This window comes from Geotrypetes seraphini, chromosome 2, assembly GCF_902459505.1.
Source record: "Geotrypetes seraphini chromosome 2, aGeoSer1.1, whole genome shotgun sequence".
Classification (NCBI taxonomy): domain Eukaryota; kingdom Metazoa; phylum Chordata; class Amphibia; order Gymnophiona; family Dermophiidae; genus Geotrypetes; species Geotrypetes seraphini.
Window position 1 is genome coordinate 348,316,498 of NC_047085.1, and position 21,387 is coordinate 348,337,884.

At 41.5% G+C, this 21,387-nt stretch overlaps 1 protein-coding gene across 2 annotated transcripts in view; it reads right to left on the reverse strand.

The window, feature by feature from the left end:
- PDCD6IP (programmed cell death 6 interacting protein) overlaps positions 1-21,387 on the reverse strand; it is a 184,452-nt gene that overhangs the window by 23,524 nt on the left and 139,541 nt on the right. For both annotated transcript variants that reach the window (XM_033930347.1, XM_033930346.1), the window contains exons 15-16: positions 12,113-12,207; positions 944-1,070 (exon numbers count right to left, since the gene is read on the reverse strand). In XM_033930347.1, coding sequence (XP_033786238.1) covers positions 944-1,070; positions 12,113-12,207 — 222 coding nt within the window. The remainder of the gene's footprint in view (positions 1-943; positions 1,071-12,112; positions 12,208-21,387) is intronic.

The window sequence follows — 21,387 nt, forward strand, 5'->3', positions numbered from 1 at the left end:
TAGGGACAATTGGCCCTTTCATCAACTGAGAGCAGAGGTAAGCAGCAAGAATCTTGAAGGTGTGAATGAACATGTGGATAAAGGTGAACTGGTTGATGTAGTGCAGGGGTGCCCACACTTTTTGGGCTTGCGAGCTACTTTTAAAATGACCAAGTCAAAATGATCTATCAACAATAAAATAAAATAAAAACACAAAGCACACTATGCAGAGAAAATGTTAATTATCATTTATATTCCGGGGTTTTCTCAAAGAGGTCAAGGCAAATGACTCTATGCAATGTCACCTAAGTAACAACCAAACAAAAATAGACAAATATACCCCCCTCCCTTTTTACTAAACTGTGATAGCAGTTTTTAGCGCAGGGAGCTGCGCTGAATGCCCCGCGCTGCTCTCGACGCTCATAGGCTCCCTGTGCTAAAAACTGCCTGCCACCCCGAATCTCTCCTGCCCTTCTCCACACTGCGAGCCTGTGGTTTTAACCTGCGGGTTAAAACCACGGGCTCGCTGGGCTAAAAAGTTAAAAAAAAAAAAAAGTCACAGCTCTGACGGGCATGCCTAGACCATCTACAGATGGTCTGCGCATGTGTTGGGATCACACACCAGTGATCCGTGCCGGCAAATGGGGGCGTTCCTCCGATCGCCCCCATCTGCATATTGGAGGTTGAAGAATTCATCGGACCTGCCTGGATCGGACACGGATCGGTCCCAATCGGGCAGGTTCGTGAATCTAGCCCTAAGTTCTGAGTTACGTACAAATCTGACTTAAGAACAACTTTAAAAATATAACTCGTTCTTAACCCGGGGACTGCCTGTAGTAATATTTATTTTTCACTCATGCAATTGATTCCTCTCTTCAATTTGCTTATAATCTGAAGTAGTTATAAAACTTAACATGACGATTACTTATATGTTGAAATGACTTTCTCCACTTTTTGTACTTACAAACACAGTTCTAGGTGCAGGGGTTGGTGTGCTGGATGCTGTTACATTCCCACTTCCTGGAGCAGCCTGGTATGCAGGAGGAATAGAAGGAGCACTGGGTTCTCTTGCAATACTTTGCTGTAAATCCCTTAAAATCAATGGGTGGAAGGTTATTTCAACATAACAGACACAGCAAACAATTCCTTGCAGCAATTTACATAAGGTTTTTTTGTTGTTGTTTTTTTAATCAAACACAAATTCTGCATATAGCATAATTACTCACCTGTAGCAGCTGTTATCCGAGGGTAACAGGCAGATATTCTCACATGTGGATGACATCATTCATGGAATCCAGCAGATAGTCAAATAAGTATACTGTCACTTTAAACCTTTAAGACTGCCCATACCACACGCATGCTGGTGCCTTCCTGCCTGAAATCAGCTTGTGGGACCATCAGTTCAGTAAGAAAGGTAAGAAGCCAACTAGGAGAAGCGGGAAAATTGTGAGAATATCTGCTGCTGCCCTTAGATAACACCTGCTATATTTGAGTATGCTTTATCCAAGGACAAGCAGGCATCATATTCTCACATGTGGGACTCCCTAGCTGCCATGATCATACCTCTGAAAAGAGGATTATCAATAACTACCAAGAGCCTGGTAAACCAAACAGGTTGGAGGGAAGTTGGCATCCAAGTAAAGAATGAATTCTGTAGAACTGCTTGGCTGAACCGATTATACCGTCTGGAATGATTCTCCAAACAATGTGAAAGTATGAATTGAGGACCAGGTGGCTGCTTTACAGATGTTCTCAATAGAAGATAAACATAGATGAGCTATTGAAGTTGTCATTGCTTGAACTTTATATGCAGTGACACGGCCTTCAAGCGACAGCCCAGCCCAAACATAGCAAAAGGAGATACAGTCCACTTGCCATGTGGAGATGATTCTCTTGGCTAGGGTTTAGCACTAGAGAATGATATGGGGACAAAATTTACCCCAAAATCCACTACCTGCGATCCTGTGCCGAATCTGCTGAACACGTTTAGCTTAAATTTCACACATATGCTGATTTCATACACTTCAAATTCCTCCTGACATCCTTCCAGTCTCGCTTGCCAAAATATGAATACTACGCCTATTTAACTTACTCTCTTAGCTCTAATCCTTGCCGTCTCTTTGGCACATTTAACTATACTCAAAGTGCCCCCACCTCCAATTCCTCCTGACATCCTTCCATCTCCTAGCCCAGGCATGTCCAACTTCGAACAGGTCGTGATCTACTTTTTCCGGCCAAAAGTGCCAGTTATCTACCATGAAAATTAAGTTTCAAATTAATTTCAAATTAAATTTTAACTCAATAAAGTTTGAGGATTACACCCCCCCACCCCATTTTTAATGAACCTTCTGTCATTTACTTGGATGTGATCAGCTGTTAAGCAAAGTAAGCAAAAACAAAACAAGACACAAAGATCCAGTACGAACTGTGAGGGGAAATGGAAAGTACATTTTTTCTTAATTGAGTAATAACTTTCTTTAACTGTCTTAATAACTTTCTTTAACTTTTATTGAGTAATTCGTGTTAAATTTAGATCAAATATTGATCCAGGCTGATCTTGCATAATCTTTAATATTTCGCTCTTCCTCTAGTGAGACATCGGAACCTGCATTTCATCCACCAACTTTTTGAAGTTGAGTGAATATTGCGTGAGGGCCAGTTTCAGGAAATCCTGGAGATGTTCATCTGTCATGTTGGAACGTTGTGTACTCTTTGTCATGTTCAGATGGGAAAACGCAGATTCACACAAATAAGTTGAACCGAAACAGGAGTGTACAGTTTCACTGCATCTTCTCAAGTTGGGAAATTTGTCTCTAGGCACTAGCTTCCAAAATGATTCTTGCTCAGCATGGGTCTTGAGAAAAATGCAATTTTTAAGGGTTAATATTTCGTTTTCAAGAGATGGCTTGTTCAATGAGTAATTTTTATTGATAGCAGATGCAGTTCCTTTAATGTCCACATTTACTCTGAATAGGTATGACAGGTACTCCACAACTGTTCCAATTTTTGGGAAATCACAAAATCTATTTTCGAATTCCTGGATAACAGAACAGATTTCTGTCACATACTTCTTGTTGTGAAAAACAAAATTTGGATATTGTCCCAGATGGTCCTGTGCATTAGGAAAATGATCAAAAGTGTTAATTGCAAGGTCAGTCATCATTAGCTCAAATTTGCTCTTGTAGGATAAAACTGTACGCATCATCACTTCGTTCGCCCTTAAAGTCGGCGAGAAATGCCAGATCACATAACCACTCCTCATCTTCCAACTCTGCTTGGTCATCAACCCTCTGCTTCAAAAAACTTCTGATCTCATTCAGCAAATCATGAAATCTTTGCAGAAATTTGTGCCTACTTAGCCACCTTACATGTGTGCAAAATGATTTCCGCTGCCCCTTCATCAAGAGTAAAATTGAAAAGCTATCTTTGAAATGATCTTCCACGAACTGAATTTACAATTTTGAAAGTGATGTCCATGACAGTCTTTGTATTGAGTCTCTTGCTTGGCAAAACTTGCTGATGAATGATGCAGTAATAAGTAAGGAAATGTAGGAAGTCGTCATGCTGTCTACGGAGGGCTATGAAACCCTTAACCTCACCTGTCATTGCTTTTGCTCCATCAGTAGTGATGGAAACAAGTCTATGCAATGGAAGATTACACTTTGTCACAAAAAATAGAAAGAACTGAATATTTCCTGAACGGTAGTTCTCCCTTTTAAAGTAGTTCTAGGGAGCCCATAGCGTCGGGGAGTCGCCCGTTGGATCCGGCGGTGTGGAGTGACGCCGAACCGGAAGTCCCAGGGCTGGATACTACTCTGAGTCCCACCTCCCCCATCGCTGAGTGCGAGCTCCCCACGCAAATGGAGTGGGTCAGAAGCAGCAGCACTCCCTGACCGAGAGGCTGTAACACCTGGGAGCCAGCAAGGAGAAGTCTCCATGGCTTTATCAAGCCCAGAGATAGTTCCAGCGGATAGGAGATCTGAGGGAGGAGAAAACCCGGATCGGCAGATAGAAGGCAGTCAAGGTGAGCCTTCCTTAATTTTACATGAGACTTCCTTTAAATATGAAAAACCAGCTGAAGTGACTCTGGAATCAATATGGGATTTGGTTTCAAAACTGGGAGACTCACTAACTAAACAGATTAAAGAAGGAGAAAAGAACATGAAAATTCAAAAACAAATAATAGAGGAAAATAAACAGGAAATTTCCAATATTAAAGAAAAAGTAGGTGAAATTGAAAAAGAAGTAATAATGATTAAACAAGTTCAATCTACAATAATAAAAGATAATCAAATTATTAGAAGAAAATTGGAAACTATGGAAAATAATTGTCGGACTAATAACCTGCGCTTACTGAACTTTCCAAAAATTCCATCCATAAACCCAAGGGAGATGATAAAAAGGTATTTTATTGAAATATTAAATATTCCTGAGGAATCAATACCCCCTCTCACTCGGGTATATTATTTGCCTATTAAAGTAATGGATCAGCAAGCGGAGGATCAGAAACAGGAAGCACAAGACCTTCAACAAGATTTGACAGCAATTCTGGAAGCATCAGATAAAGATTTGGCTAAACCAGCAACTCTCTTATTATCTATGGCGTTGTTGCCAGATAAGGATTGGATATTAAAGATGTTTTTTTAAGAACAAGAATAAAGAATTTCTGGGTTTGAAAATTCAAATGTTTCCAGATGTTAGCAGAGAAACTCAGAACCGTAGACGTCAATTTCTTCTGATGAAAGCAGGAGTTACACAGCTGGGTGGTATTTTCTTTTTATGTTTCCCATGTAAATGTATAATAAGGTATCGAGATAATCAATATGTGTTTTTTGAACCGGCTCAACTTACAGCTTTCTTGACGCTGAAACGTTTGGAAAAGGAAGGAACAACATAATAGTAATAACAAATGGACTTGATTAAATAGAATATAAGCTCCTTAATCCAGTCATTAGATACTTTTTTCTTGTATAGAATTTATTAATTGATTTCCTTAAAGCTCACTTAAATTCTTGGATCATTTCATTGAGGACTTGAGATTGTATGATTAGAGATTTTTAGTATTATGGAAATTATTTTTCTTCTTATTTTGTGTACAATCAGACAATCTTTCTGTACAAAATGTTTGATTTTGTTAAAAATATTTAAAATGATAAATAAAGAATTAAAAAAAAAAAAATAAAGTAGTTCTTCTTTAACACTGAAGGCTTCAAAAACCATCCAGATAAAGACTAGTAACTGGGCTATGTCTCTTATGTCTGTAGATTCATCCAGTTGGAGTGAGAAAGTAACACAATTTGAAACATCCTCCAACAATTGTTCAGTTGTGTCTCCACACATCTTTTCTATTTGCTGAATGATGGTGTTTCTTGACAATTGTACATCTTGAATAGCAGCTATGATCTCTTTCTTATTTTTAAATCCTTCAAAAAGATTGTCAGTTGCTTCAAGAAAACAATCTTTTACATATTCTCCTTCAGTGATCGATGCGCAAAATTGACATATACCAAGATTCTGAAAAGGGTGCAAAAAGAATCGAACAAAAGACCCAGCATGGATAACCAAAGAAGTGAAGAAAGCGATAGGTGATAAGAAGAACTCATTCAAGAAATGGAAAAAGGGCAAAACTGAGGAGAACTGGAAAGAGCACAGGAAGTATCAAAAAGAATGTCACCGTGTGTTAGAAAAGCCAAAAGAGAAGATGAAGAAAGGCTAGCCAAGGAAGCACGAAATTTCAAACTGTTCTTCAGATATGTTAAAGGGAAGCAGCCGGCTAGGGAGGAGGTGAGATCCGCTGGATGACAGAGACAGGAAAGGAGTGGTGAAGGAGGACAAAGAAGTGGCGGAAAGACTAAACATTTTCTTTTCGTCTGTATTTACAAAAAAGGAAACATCGAACATACCGGATCCTGAGCAAATCTTCAAAGGAGCCCAAACAGATAAACTAACATCCATGGAAGTAAGCCTTGAAGACATACACAGGCAGTTAGAAAAATTAAAAACTGACAAATCACCAGGCCCGGACGGAATCCACCCAAAGGTTCTGAAAGAACTAAAGGAGAAAATAGCGGAACTACTAAAGCAAGTTTGCAATCTATCCCTGAAAACAGGCGAGATCCCGGAGGATTGGAAGATAGCCAACGTTACGCCCATCTTTAAAAAGGGATCGAGAGGTGACCCAGGGAACTACAGACCAGTGAGTCCGACCTCGGTTCCGGGGAAAATGGCGGAAACGCTGATAAAAGACAGCATCGATGAGCATGTTAAAAGAAATAAACTTCTAACCACAAACCAACATGGCTTCTGCAAGGGGAGATCGTGCCTAACGAACTTACTGCACTTCTTCGAAGGAATTAACAGATGGATGGACAAAGGGGACCCCATAGACATCGTATATTTAGATTTCCAGAAAGCCTTTGACAAGGTACCCCATGAACGCCTACTTTGGAAACTGAAGAACCATGGGGTGGAAGGAGACGTACACAGATGGATCAGAAATTGGTTGGCGGAGAGGAAGCAGAGGGTAGGAGTGAAAGGCCACTACTTGGACTGGAGGAGGGTCACGAGTGGTGTTCCGCAGGGGTCGGTGCTCGGACCACTGCTATTCAATATATTTATAAATGATATAGAAACAGGGACGAAGGGGAAAATAATAAAATTTGCAGATGACACCAAACTATTTAGTGCTGCTTGGACTAAGGAGGACTGTGAAGAATTACAAAGGGACCTGAACAAGCTAGGGGAATGGGTGACAAGATGGCAGATTAAGTTCAATGCAGAGAAATGTAAAGTATTGCATGTGGGAAGCAGAAACCCGAGGTGCAGCTATACGATGGGAGGGATGTTATTGACTGAGAGTACCCAAGAATGGGCAAGACAATGAAGCCGTCAGCACAGTGCGCAGCGACCGCTAAGAGAGCGAATAGAATGCTGGGTATAATCAAGAAGGGAATTACAACCAGAACAAAAGAAGTTATCCTGCCGTTGTATCGGGCGATAGTGCATCTGCATCTGGAGTACTGCGTCCAATACTGGTCGCCGTACCTTAAGAAGGATATGGCGATACTCGAGAGGGTTCAGAGGACAGCGACACATTTGATAAAGGGTATGGAAAACCTTTCATACACTGAGAGACTGGAGAAACTGGGGCTCTTTTCCCTGGAGAAGAGGAGAATTAGAGGGGATATGATAGAGATTTACAAGATCATGAAGGCATAGAGAAAGTGGAGAGGGACAGATTCTTCAAACTTTCGAAAACTACAAGAACGAGAGGGCATTCAGAAAAGCTGAAAGGGGACAGATTCAAAACCAATGCTAGGAAGTTTTTCTTCACCCAGCGGGTGGTGGACACCTGGAATGACCTTCCAGAGGGCATGTTAGGACAGAGTACAGTATTAGGGTTTAAGAAGGAATTGGATAATTTTATGAAGGAAAAGGGGATAGAGGGGTATAGATAGATGACTACTACACAGGTCCTGGACCTGTTGGGCCATTGCATGAGCGGACTGCTGGGCACAATGGACCTCTGGATCTGACCCAGCAGAGGCACTTCTTATGTTCTTTGCGATCAGGTTGCTGACCTTGAAGGATGCTATGGTTGCATTGACCGAATGTGACCTTGGCTTCACCACAAACTGTTGCTGAGTAGCCAATTTCGATTTAAGTTCTTTGAGCTTCAGTTTACGAATTTCACTTTTGGGTGGAAAATCAGCATCAAACTTATTGCTATGCTGAGCCTTATAATGAAGTTCCAGATTACTCATTTTTGGCAAGGATACTGGGGTGTTACAAATTAGACAACACCACTTGTCTTTCACTATGATGAAGTAGTCCATTTCCCATTCATCATGAAAGTGGTATGTTTTGCTCTTCTTTGGAACACTCATCTTCATTATACTGGGGTGGCTGGTTGTAAGGCCAAATCTGCTACGTTAGTATAAACACTGGCTGAATCTGGTCCAAAACTGTCACTGTCCCAAAGTATTAAAGAACAACAGGAACTGAAAACCTCTGGATGATGTGCAATACAAGGACTGGAGATGCCAAAAACACACATGTAGTTATAAAAGTAAAAATAAGAATTTATCATACTGGCACCAATAATCAAATACCACCAAACAATCATCAAAAAAACTCAAACACCTGTCCATCAAACCAGATAAAATCAAATACCTCCAAACAAGTTCAAATACCACCACAAGCGATTTAATAAATTCTGCACTAGAGAATGACACGGTGGCGGTTTACCCGCGGCCACCGCATTTTAGTCGCGGGTCACCCGCCGAAAACAGGGAAGAAAACTAGCAGTCGATGCGGCGACGGGGACAAGGCCATTCACCGCCCGCGGGGCGGTGAATGGTCTTGTCCCCGCAGTGAGGCATGAAGGATCGCGCGGTCCCCGCAGCTCACACCCGCCTGCCCAATCGATTCTAGTGTTTAGCCAGCTCTCTCCCTTCTCCTCACCTTAGTTTGTAGATTTTCTTTTTCGGCGACCCGCACGCTATCAGAGAGCCGCGCACCCGCTGCTGCTCAGTTTCGATCTTCTGCTCTGACGCAACCGGAAACAGGAAGTTGCAGCAGAGCAGAAGAATGAACACTGAGCAGCCGCGCGTGCGCGGCTCTTTGGGAAAGCGTGCAGGTCGCCGAAAAAGAAAACCTATAAACTAAGGTGAGGAGAAGGGAGAGAGCTGGCTAAACACTAGGATCGATTGGGCAGGCAGGTAGTGGCTGCGGGGACCGTGCGATCGCTAGTGTTCCCGGCTCAAATTGGAAGGAGGGAGTGAAAGGGAAAAGGATTCTGGGCCAAGGGGATGAAGTCGGAAAGAAAAACCCACAGCAGGAAAGAAAGGGAAGGACTGGCAGGTGAGCCAGATGCTAGAAGCAGGGGGGGGGGGAAGAAAGAGGGAAAAAAGCTAGATGGGGTTGAAAAGAAGAGACACACTGGTATGGAAGAGGAAGATAGGGGAAATCTGGACACAGGAAGGTAACAGAAAGAGGGGAAATTATGTGCATGGGGCATAGGGACAGAGACATAAAGGGGACATGCCATGGGGATGGTATATGGACACAGGGGGGGCAATGACAGATACATAGGGGAGATATTAGAAATGGAGAAAATAGGAGCACAGAAGCGAGATGGTTTGTGGGGATGGGACAGGGACCGAGCTTGCAGGCTCCAGTGGCTTGCACAAATTACATTATAACGTGCCATGAAAATAAGAGGAAGGAAGGTAGATAGGCCACGCGAGAGGAGCTGAAGGGTAGTAGAAAGGAACAGATGGTAAAGGAGGGAGGGAAGGGTGGTGGAGGAAAGGAATAGAACAGACATTGAAGGAGGGTGGAGAGGAACAGACCCCCAAGGGAAATGTGGAAGACAGAGTGAACATAACATAAGAACATAAGAAATGTCATCTCCGGATCAGACCTTCGGTCCATCAAGTCCGGCGATCCGCACACGCGGAGGCCCTGCCAGGTGTACACCTGTCGTAATTTATAGTCCACCATATCCTTACATGCCTCTCTTAAGGAGTGGGAAGAAGACAGATGCCAGACTATGCGGGAGCGGAAGGAAGAAGATGGGTGCTAGACCAATTGGGGGGGGGGTTAAGGGAGAGGCACAGTAACAGCAAATGGAAGACGCAGAGAGAAGACACGCAGTGGATGGAAGGAATTCAATGAGAAGATGTGGAAAGCAGAAACCAGACAACAAAGGTAGAAAAAAAAATTATATTTATTTATTTATTTTTTGCTTTAGGATAAAATAGTATATTAGTTGTGTTGATAAAAATTTATAAACAAAGCCCTGCCAGCTGAACATCTCTTTCTCTAGTTCAGCAGCAGGAACTTTGATTTAAAAGAAAGGAATAAGCTAAATATTACAGTACTAAGACTTATATGGATGCAGCGGGGACGGTGACGGGGCGGTGAATGGGATGGCAGTGGCGGTGACGGGGCGGTGAAAGGGATGGCGGTGACGGTGACGGGGCGGTGAAGGGAACGGCGGTGACGGGGCGGTGCAGAGGATGGTGGGCCAGTGACGGGGACAGATTTTTTCCCCGTGTCATTCTCTATTCTGCACAGTGGAGAATCAATGCAAAGGCTAGGCAAAATAAAATTGCAGAGGCAAGCAAAAGTCACAGTGGTTTGAACCAATTCAAAGGCAAGGCATAGGCAAGTTAGAATAAAATTAGAAAAGCCCACCAAAATCATCAAATTCTTGACACTTTGGTGTGTCTGCCCAAAAACCAGCACACGACACAACTAATACGGTAAGTGCATTCAGGTAAAGCCCGGATGAATGGATATCATCTGGTATATAACACACTTCTAAGGGGTGTTGGGGCGGGGGCAGGAATGGGTGATTCTAAGAGGTAGGAGACCAGGTATGATGCCGGTCCTGTGGCATATTGTTGCGGGGCATGGGCAGCGGGCCCCCTGGGTTACTAACAAACTATTGGCACGAAAACAACAAGCGCCCCCAATACACCCACAGGCAAGATTCCCGCAGGCAGGGAAAAAAGACAGGCAAAGGATCAGCAGTGGTGGCAAGCCCTCGGCAGATGACCTGCCGGCATGAGCTCTCTCCTAGCGACAGGCGAGCTGCTGGAGAGATGGAGCCAAGTGGGGCTGGCGATCTACCTCTGACCCCTCCGTGATCTACAGGTAGATCATGATATACCTGTTGGACATGCCTGTCCTAGACCATGCAACATCTCTTTCCCTCCCTTCCCAAACACTCCCCCAGCCAGTGCAGCATCTTTCTATCCCTTCCCACCTACCCTGAAGCCAATGCAGCATCTTAGTGGCCTTTCTCTTCAGGCCAACAGCAGCGTTCCTTTGCTCCTCCATTCTACCAGCACCTGATCCGAAAGCTTTCTGTCTGACATGTAAAATGCGTCAAAGGGAAGGCTTCTGGGTCAGCCGCTAGCAATATGGAGGAAGGAACACTGCTGGCAGCCTGCAGTAAAATGCTGCACAGGCTGGGGGTGGGTGGGGAAAGAAATGCTGAAAAGAGCCAGTGTGTGGTTGGATACGACCCGATGCCGAGGAAAATACCACACCCATGGGGGCCCCTGAACAAACCAATCCCATCCTTGTGGAATCTGGAGGGAATCCCCACCGCCTCCTTGAGCTGATGTCTGGTAGGAACGCATCAGCACGTGCACAGTATGGGTGGTCTTAAAGATTTAAAGTGACAGTACACATTTCTGACTGTCCATGCCATGTTTCTTTCCATGGATGATGTCACCCACATGTGAGAATACGCTGCCTGCTTGTCCATTTCTGGAAAAAGGTGACTATAAGTAGTAGATCCAAAATGTTGAAAATGGTTGAATTCTCATGTCATGGGTCCATAAGTAGTCTGAATAGCTTACATGTTTGATCTTCTCAAACTTTTACATAAAAAATATATTTCACATTAAAAATACATGGGTTTGGACTATTGCATTACAAATAGTTTGCTCTAACAGAATTCATTAAAAACTCATTTTTTGTTTCTGGCGACTTTAGTCACCTTTTTCCAGAGAGAGTTATATATTAAACAAAAATAGAAAACATAAGATTACTACATACAGTATGTTAATAAAAGCAGCAAAAAGATTTAAACTCCATAAAATAATCAGTTATATACTTTGGTACAAATAGACCAACTGCATATAATCTTTAGTTGCCAAAATGTGCTTCACTACAACTAGAATGCGTCGCAAAAAAAAGGACCATTTTAACCACCTTGCAATAGGGGTAACACAACTGGCATCTTACTGTCCTAGAGAAATTATCCAAAGTTCTAGGCCAGTAACATAAATATTTTGCAAGAGACCAGAAAAAGCTACCTCCTAAGCGGAGAGACTCAAAAAGAGTCTCCCAAGGAAACTGAAGGGCTGAGGATTGAACATATACACTTACTCAAGATACTAAGATGTTAAGCCATGAGAAATATAGCTGGTGGTATTTCTGCACCCCAAGCGGCAGATTAACAGAACAGTCACTATCTCCAAAAACATATCAGTTTTTTCTTCAATGTTAATGAACAAACAATTAATTGAGTTAGCAATCAGATGGCAATAGGTGCACTAATGCTTCACTCCTATTCTAACCCCCTCCCATTTGATTTCAAATTTAGGCAACTTACTTCAGAAGTTCATCTCTTTCCGTCTTGCGTGCAAACACAATGTCACTGCATTTGTTTTGGAACTTCACCAGGATTTCTGTCAGGTCATTGTAAAACTAACAGCAAACAAGAGACAATGTATGATAATGATTTATTATTATAGTTTTACAACTCCATCTGAGAAGAAAAATCTTGTTTGTATTCACTCTTTTTCTGGGGATTATTTTATACCTCATAGGATTAATGTATTTATCCCCTCTCTGTTTGACAACAGTTCTCAAGTCTGATTTAACAATCCTGCTGCATGCTCCTTCAAGCCAATCCAGTGACCCTCCTCCAACTCTTCACCATTTAAAAGGTCTCTAACAGTTTTAACTGACTTCATTCACTCTTTTGGGGGGGACAGCACATATAGATTTATTTTTACCCCTTTTTTAACCCTACCTTCTTATCCATGGTGTTCATATTACCATAAACTCTCTCTATTAAGTCTATGTTACTTATCGTCTTTCACCTTCATCTTATGTGACTAGCTTCCATGCAATCTTGACCACGCCACCACTGTCTCACAAGCCTCTCAAATCTGATTTGTATCACCAGTCTAGTCCTAAGAAACTCTCCCATATCCAGGATAAATCCCATTTTCCACTAAGCAGGTGCCTAGTGCATAGGTATGCGTGACGCACAAATAGAAGATTAAATTAGATTAATGCTTGCTCCTTCCCCTTCCCCCATGACTCCTGTACATCAACCCCTCCTCCTAATATTTCTCTTCACTCTAAACTACTTAACCCTCCACCACACCAGTCACTTTTTGGATTTCACCACCTCACCTTCCCTTTCAGCCTCCATTCTCTTCTCAGCCCTAAAGCTTCGATACTTTATCCCTGACCATAGCACAGCCGCTCCTAATGCTTCTCCTACATTCATCCACTTTCTCTTACTCCTTCTCTTGCTCTCTGACATTGACATCAATCCCAATCCTGGTCCTCCTAATCAGCCCTCACCCAACTCATGTGAGTCACACCACTTTCTATTTTTCCTCTCTCCTCCTCTTCTCTGCCTTTCTCATGCACCCTGTGGAATGCTCAATCTGTTTCCAACAAATTTACCAAACAAAAACTGCAGGGTATGTACAAGATGCAGGCAATGTTTATTATACCAATGATAGAATGCAGTAAATATACAACCTTATTACCACCTAGGTCCAACAAATTTACCTTCATCCATGACCTCTCTCTCTCAAACTCTCCACCTGCTAGCACTAACTGAAACTTGGATCTGCTCCGAAGACACTGCTTCAGCTGCCACCCTTTCTCATGGAGGTTACCTTTCCACATATACACCTAACCCAGTTGGACATAGAGGTGGTGTTGGCCTGTTACTCTCGCCATCGTGTAGATATCAGCCCCTTCTGCCTTGATCTCACTGCTCTCTCACCTTTGAAGATCACTCTATCCATCTACTCGCTTCTCTACCTCTCTGAGTGATGGGCTGGGTCAGGAACTGATTGAGTGGAAGGTGACAGAGGTTAGTGATCAATGGAGATTGCTCTGAGGAAAGGGATGTTACCAGTGGTGTGCCTCAAGGTTCTGTTCTTGGGCCTGTTCTTTTTAACATTTTTATAAGTGATATTGCTGAAGGGTTGTCGGGTAAGATTTGCTTCTTTATGGATAATACCAAAATCTGCAATAGAGTAGACACGCTGGATGGTGTGCATAACATGAAGAAAGACCTGGTGAAGCATGAAGAATAGTCTGAAATTTGGCAGCTAAAATTTAATGCTAAGAAATGCAAGGTCATGCATTTGGGCTGCAAAAACCCAAGGGAATGGTACAGTTTAGGGGGTGAAGAACTTACGTGCAGGACAGAAGAGCAGGACTTGGGTGTGCGATTGTATGTGATGATCTTAAAGTGGCCAAACAGGTTGTAAAGGTGAAGGCGAAAGCTAGAAGGATGCTAGGGTGCATAGCGAGAGGTATGGCCAGTAGGAAAAAAGAGGTTTTGATGCCCCTGTATAAGACTCTGGTGAGACCTCATTTAGAATATTGTGTACAATTCTGGAGGCAGCACCTTCAAAAAGATATAAAAAGGATGGAGTCAGTCCAGAGGAAGGCTACTAAAATGGTGTGTGGTCTTCGTGATAAGGCGTATGGAGAAAGACTTAATGATCTCAATCTGTATACTTTGGAGGAAAGGTGGGAGAGGGGAGATACGATAAGTCATTTAAATACCTATGTAATATAAATGTGCATGAGTCAAGTCTCTTTCATTTGAAAGGAAACTGCAATGAGAGGGCATAGTTTGAAGTTAAGAGGTGACAGGCTCTGGAGTAATCTGACAAAATACTTTTTTACAGAAATGGTGGTAGATGCGTGGAACAGTCTCCTGGAAGAGGTGGTGGAAACAGAGACTGTGTCTGAATTCAAGAGGTCCTGGGATAGGCACGTGGGATCTCTCGGAGAAAGAAAGGGATAATGGTTACTGTGGATGGGCAGACTAGATGAGCTATTTGGCCTTTATCTGTCGTTATGTTTCTATATTTCTATCCTCTTCTATAACACCATTCTCTCCTATACTCTTGATACCCTGGCTCCTCCCATTTCATGTCCTGTAAGGCATGCTAAATAGAGAATGACACAGGGACAAGTTTTTCTTCCTCCCCGCAGGAACTCATTTTCCCATCCCGTCCCCGCAAGTTCTTTTCCTGTACCTGCCCCATTCCTGCAAACTCCATCCTCATTTGCACAAGCCTCAAACACTTTAAAATTATAAGTGTTCAAGGCTTGTGCAGTTAAGGCAGAGCTTACAGGAATGGGACAGGGACAGCGACAAAACTGGTGGGGACGGGAGAGTAAATTTTGACTCCCTGCGGGGACAGAGTAAATTTTGTCCCCATATCATTCTCTAGTGCTAAACCCTAGCCAAGGCTGTCCCCCAAAATCCACTACCTGCGATCTGTGCCCAATCTGCTAAACACGTTTAGCTTAAATCCCACATATATACTGATTTCATACACTTCAAATTCTTTCTGACATCCTTCCAGTCTCGCTTGCCAAAACAAGAATACTAAGCCTATTTAATTTACTCTCTTAACTTTAATCCTTGCCGTCTCTTTGGCACATTCAACTATACTCAAAGTGCCACTACGTCCAATTCTCCCTTCACTTCCTCTCAGATGATGGCAGAGGTCTTCTACAAGGTTCACAAGATTCACGTTGAGTTTTCAACCAGGTCACCTCCCTCCCACTCTCCCTCTAGCTGTCCACTCTGCCAACCTCCCTTCAACCCCTGCCACCTTTTCTTCCATTTTTGAAATCACAGAAGAGGAGACTGCACATCTTCTTTCCTCCTCCAAAACCACTACCTGTTCCTTGGATCCGATTCCCACCCACCTACTCAATACATTCTATCTCGTCATCACTCCTATCTTTCACATCCTCAACCTATCATTCTCCACTGCAACTGTTCCCAATGTTTTCAAACACAGAAACATGCCACAGTTAAAAGTATTTCGCTTCTTCCTCTATATTATTACCAAAATCCAACCTCTTTTCAGAGCACTCTACCAAAACACTTATCCATACTCTCATCACCTCTCTCACTTAGACTACTGCAACTTACTTCTCTCAAGTCTTCCGCAAACTATCTCTCTCCCCTTCAATCCGTGCAAAATCCTGCTGCACGACATATTCTGTGAGAGCCGCCACACTCACATTACCCCTCTCCTCATGTCACTTCATTGGCTCCCCATCCATTTCTGAATACAGTTCAAATTCCTCTTACTGACCTACAATTGCACTCACTCGCTCCTCAATATCCCTCCACACTTCTCTCCCCCTATGCCCCACCCCCGTGAACATTCATTGGGCAAGTCCTTCTTATCCATACCCTTCTCCTCCACTGTCAGATCCAGACTCCATCCCTTCTATCTTTCTGCACAATATGCATGGAACAAATTGCTTGAATCACTGCGTCAGGAGCCGTCTCTGGCAGTATTGAAATCTAAGCTAAAAGTCCACTTTTTCGATGCTGCCTTCAACTTCTAACTCCTACCCACCATAAAATTACCTAAGGCCATCCTATCATTCTCTCTGCAAGAAACTTCCCAACCCCTATATGTCCTGCCTGTCCAATTAGATTGTAAGCTCTTCTCAGCAGGAATAGTCTATTTCATGTTGTTTGTACAGCTCTGTGTACATTTTTCAGCACTACAGAAATGATAAGTAGCAATTAAACTAATAAGGTTTCCTCCTCACTCTAGCTCATCAAATCTAGGGAAGACAGCAATTTTCAATCTAATAAATTCTTTCACATCAGTATTCCTTTGTATTATTAGGATCCAGTTTAATAATGGCCATCAATGTCAGTCTCCAATTGCTTTTCCTTTCAGTACTGTGGTCTGTCTGCTCCTGATGGATAAACAAGAATGAGGAGGAGAGAGATTTATAAACATTAGCCAGAAATGGAAAAAGTAGCCTACCAGCTTTAGACCTCAGCAACACACTTTAAAATTAAAAATTTTAAAACAGAGATGTACCTAAATAACAAAAATATAAGAAAACAAATATTTCCTACAAAAAAGGAAAGTATTACATTTTTAAAATGTGTTTTTAGGTGTGTCTGCTGAATTATAACAAACTGAAACTAAACACAACTAAAACCAAAGTTCTGTACTTCCATACAGCCCAGCAAATGACACCAACAAGCATCACCCTTCGATCAGGTGAAACCCTCTCCAAAACGAATCCTCCAAAATCCTAGGTTGCATACTGGACTCCACTCTAACCATGGAACTTCAAATATCTACGCCCTGAGACAATTAAGACTAATCAGACCGTACTTTCACCAACACCACTTTGCCTTAAATCGTACAACTGATGATCCTACCACAACTGGACTACTGCAACTCCATCTGCATGGGAATCAACACTGCTCTATTAACAAACTGCAACTCATTCAAAACACTGCCATAAGACTTATCTTCAACCTAAGAAAATAAGACTCAGTCACATCCTTCATCAAACAATTGCACTGGCTACCCATCTCATCACGAACAACATTCAAAATATCTTGCATCATTCACCACATACTTTATGGAAACTCTGCGGCCACACTCATCCAGCTCTTCTCAATAGCATGGTCTACTTCTCGCAGAACCCTCAACCATATGCTGCTAAATCTCCCATCCACAAAAGATCTTCGCTATAAGAGTTTTCCACTCCATGCTTATTTTTCTAGGAGTAAAAAATTTGAATGGCCTTACAGAAAGGACCAGAACTGAACCTTGCCACATCATCTTCCAAAGAAAACTGAAAACCCATCTGTTCGATACTTAATCTCCTTCACCCTCTCCTCTCTTCCCTTTCCCTCCCACCTCCACTCTCCCCTCTTTTTCTCTCCCTTTCCTCTCCCTCCTACCTATTCCACCTCCCCTCTCTCCCCTCCTCTTCCTCTCCCTCTCCTTGCAGTCGCCTTGAGCCTGTATAGGTATGAGCAACGCACAAATAGAAGATTAAATTAGATTATAGCATGCCAATCCCCATAACACTCAAAGCAGTTCATATCTGCCTTTTGAATTTAATATCTGCCTTTTGTATTTAATTTCTCCCTCTGCCTCTCCTGCCATCAAACTATCATATAGAGTCTGGCACTGGGTAGCAGAGTTGGTCCAAATTACATAGAAAATGTTCATCCTTCGACTAAAACTGTCTATAATGCATCAAGACAGACTGAATGAATATGATCTCTATGACAAATCCTTGGAAAAAAAATAATAATCTAGAGAAAAGATGTTGTATAGACAACTACAAATATTTTAAAAATTATAGTATAATATCCTTTTAATAAGCCCTGCTTTTTACATGAAAAAAAAATTAAAAATCAAACTTTGAAAGTGATAACCAAGTCTAGCAGAATTAAATGCAGTGCAACCAAAGAATAAGTTCTCTGTAGTACACTTTTTGCAACATGTGCTGAACAACCAGGATGTTCTCTAAGTAAAGGATAGTTAAAATATTATGACACTATCAATGACATTAAAGTAGAACACCTGAGGCAAACAGAAAGGATTAAACTAGACCCATGGGAGAGAAAAGATAGATAATATGGGAGCAACTTTAAAGGAAAAGTAAACGAAGAAAGTGATAACACAATAGACAGTAGGAAGATTATTTTTATTCATATAACCAGTTTCCTGTTCATGCATGATGTCCGAGTGTTTTCATTGGCGTCATAGACTGACGCAGCGTCACTTCCGGTGATGACGATTAAATCCAGCTTGAATTCTATGGAGCCATCTTTGGAGCGGGAGACGCGTTTCTCAATGAAGTTTTTTTGAAGATGCACACCGGTTTAATCTTAATCTCAATCTTAATTTGAAGTCTTTGATTTTGTTTCAGCATGATCGGATAAGTTACACCCTGAGGCAGCTAAATTGTGAAACGTTGGCCATCGTTGGTGTACCGATCAAAGAAAGACAAGATAAGCTGGATTTTTCATCTATCTTATAATTAACAATACAGTATATATTTTTTAAAGTTCAATCCAATAGAGCACAGTGCTTGGTTCATTCCAAAGGAGGTTTTTTAGCCAGTGAAGTGAACGCTCTACCATTGTGGAGGTGGGAGGGCCCCTGTCTGAGGCTTTTTCCTCCGTTAGAAATGATCTTTTGGCTTGTGCTATGGTGCTATTGATATACCATCTGACACAGTGCATTTCATTATTGTGAAAGTGTTTTGTTCAACTGCTCTGAAAGTAAAACTTGTTAAACATTTTAATTGAACACTCGAAACACTGAAATCTCCATACTAAACAGAAATATTTATGGAGCTCAAACATTCCCCCAACATGTTATAGCAATAGATCATTCTTCATACCCTTGAGGTTTGACAGGCATCAAAATCTCAGCTTTGACTTGAACTTCCTGACTGACAGTAGGCAAATGGAGTAAATAAATGAAAGGGTGGAGTTCCAGAATGACGCACCCATCTACTAGAAAAGATATTAGCAAGGTAAGAACCTAATCTCTTTTTCTAGAGCAATAGGTGTATCAGATACTCCTAAATAACACCCCTCTTCAAATAGTAACTACAACAAAAATATTGGGAGTAATACTAGATCAGGAACTCTCATATCATAACCAAATTAGTTCAGTAGTCAAAAACTGTTTTATAAGCTACGTCTCATCAGATCATTATCAAAAGTTTTAAAACCTGAAGCTCTCAACATTTTAATCCATTCATTAATCATCTCTAGGCTAGATTATTGCAATATTTTATACCATGGCATAACCAATAAAGAAATAAGAAGGTTATAGATAATACAAAATACAGCAATAAAAATTATAACAAATTCAAAAAAATATGACCACGTTACACCACTTTTACAAGCTGCTCATTGGCTACCAATCACACACAGAATAACTTTTAAAATCATACTGTTAACATTTAAAATTCAACAATCACATGCGCCGATATTTTTGGACCGTCTTTTGATACCATATTCTTCATGCAGGGCACTCAGATCAACACAACAACATTTATTAACTATTCCTTCTTTAAAAATAATAGGGACCAGGAGATCCACTATCTTTTCAGTCAAAGCACCCCAGCTTTGGAACAATGTACCACTATATTTACGTAATGAACCTTCTTTAGAAAAATTCAAGCGCTCCCTTAAAAGTTTTCTGTACAAGGACGCTTTCAAAACAGAAAGCATTATTTACCAAGTACTAAATCTTTAGTCTTTAATGAGTCTTATGAGTAGGTCGCCAAAATATTCTTTATTTTACTTTATATTCTGGTTATGTGCTCCCACCATATGTGCTTTTCCCTAAATGTTTCTTTTTCTTTCCTTTGCCTTTTGTACCAGTTTGTAATAGAACATGAATAATTTGTTTACAATATCTTGTTTTGTCCTCCCCATTTTTTATTTTTATTTAAAAAAAAAACACAATTGTTATACGCATTGAAGTATATAATATTGTGTAGATAACAAATCCCAATAAACTTGAACTTGATGGGACCTCTGTGCCTTCTTGTAACACTGAGGACTCAAAGACCATGACCTCACATGCTGCAACATCCACTCTGTAGAACTTGGAGAACATATATAGAATGGACCAGGTCATTGCCCTACAAATCTTATCAGATGAAAATCTCTCAAGCTTCTGCCCACACAGAAGCCACACTTCTTGTTGAATGTACTTTCAAGGAAATCAGCAATTACTTGCCAGAGAAAATATATGAGGTCCAACAATTAAGTTCATGAACTCATCCTAGAAAAAATGCTACATACTTCATTGTTGAATATCACTATGGCACCTTCAAAGTAATCACCTTGGGAATTATGCACTGATGCCAGTACCTAGTCCACCCTTCAAAGCAATTTTGGAACTCTTTTTCTGGAATGGTCATCAGAGCTGTCATCATATTAACCTTGATGTCCTGAATGTCATCAAAATATCTTCCTTTCAATATTTCCTTTATCTTTGGGTAAAGAAAAAAGTCATTGGGGGCCAGATCAGTTGAGTAGGGAGGGTGTTCCAATACAGTTATTTGTTTACTGGCTACAAACTCCCTAACAGACAGGGCCATGTGAGCTGGTGCATTGTTATGATGCAAGAGTCATAAGGGATCATTTTTGCACACACCTTTCTCATGCCAAGATTTTCCTGTTTCTCTACTGATGTTTACTTGGTCTGCTATGCTTCTCACAGTCAGCCAACGATTTTGACGCACAAGTCAACAAATTTTTGCAATGTTTTCATCAGTTCTGCTCGTTACTGGCCGCCCTGACTTCTTTTCATCAGTGATGCTTTCTCTCCCCTCAGACCATTTAACCCATTTGTACACTGCCATTTCCTTCATGGCATTATCCGCATAAACTCAGGCTAACATGTCCCTGATTTCACTTCTACTCTTGCCAAGTTTAACAAGAAATTTTATGTTTGTTCATTGCTCCGACATTCTCGCGACAGCACACAGAAACATGCAACAATAATAATGAATGCCACTTAGCAAGACACTGCCACAAGTTGACATGAACACAGTTATGAGACACTGATATACCAAGGTTATGAAAATATATGGAGCAATGCAGAGATGTGCTGCTACCACCATCACATTGGTAAACATGTAGGGTGCTTTAGCCAACCTAAAGGAGAGTACCGAGAACCAATGTTTTTCCAGCACATGAAATCTCGGGAATCTCCTCTGTTCCAGAAATATGGAATGTGAAGGTAGGCTTCTGTCAAATCTAGACAAGCTAGAAATTCCCCAGGAGTTACCAGTGTG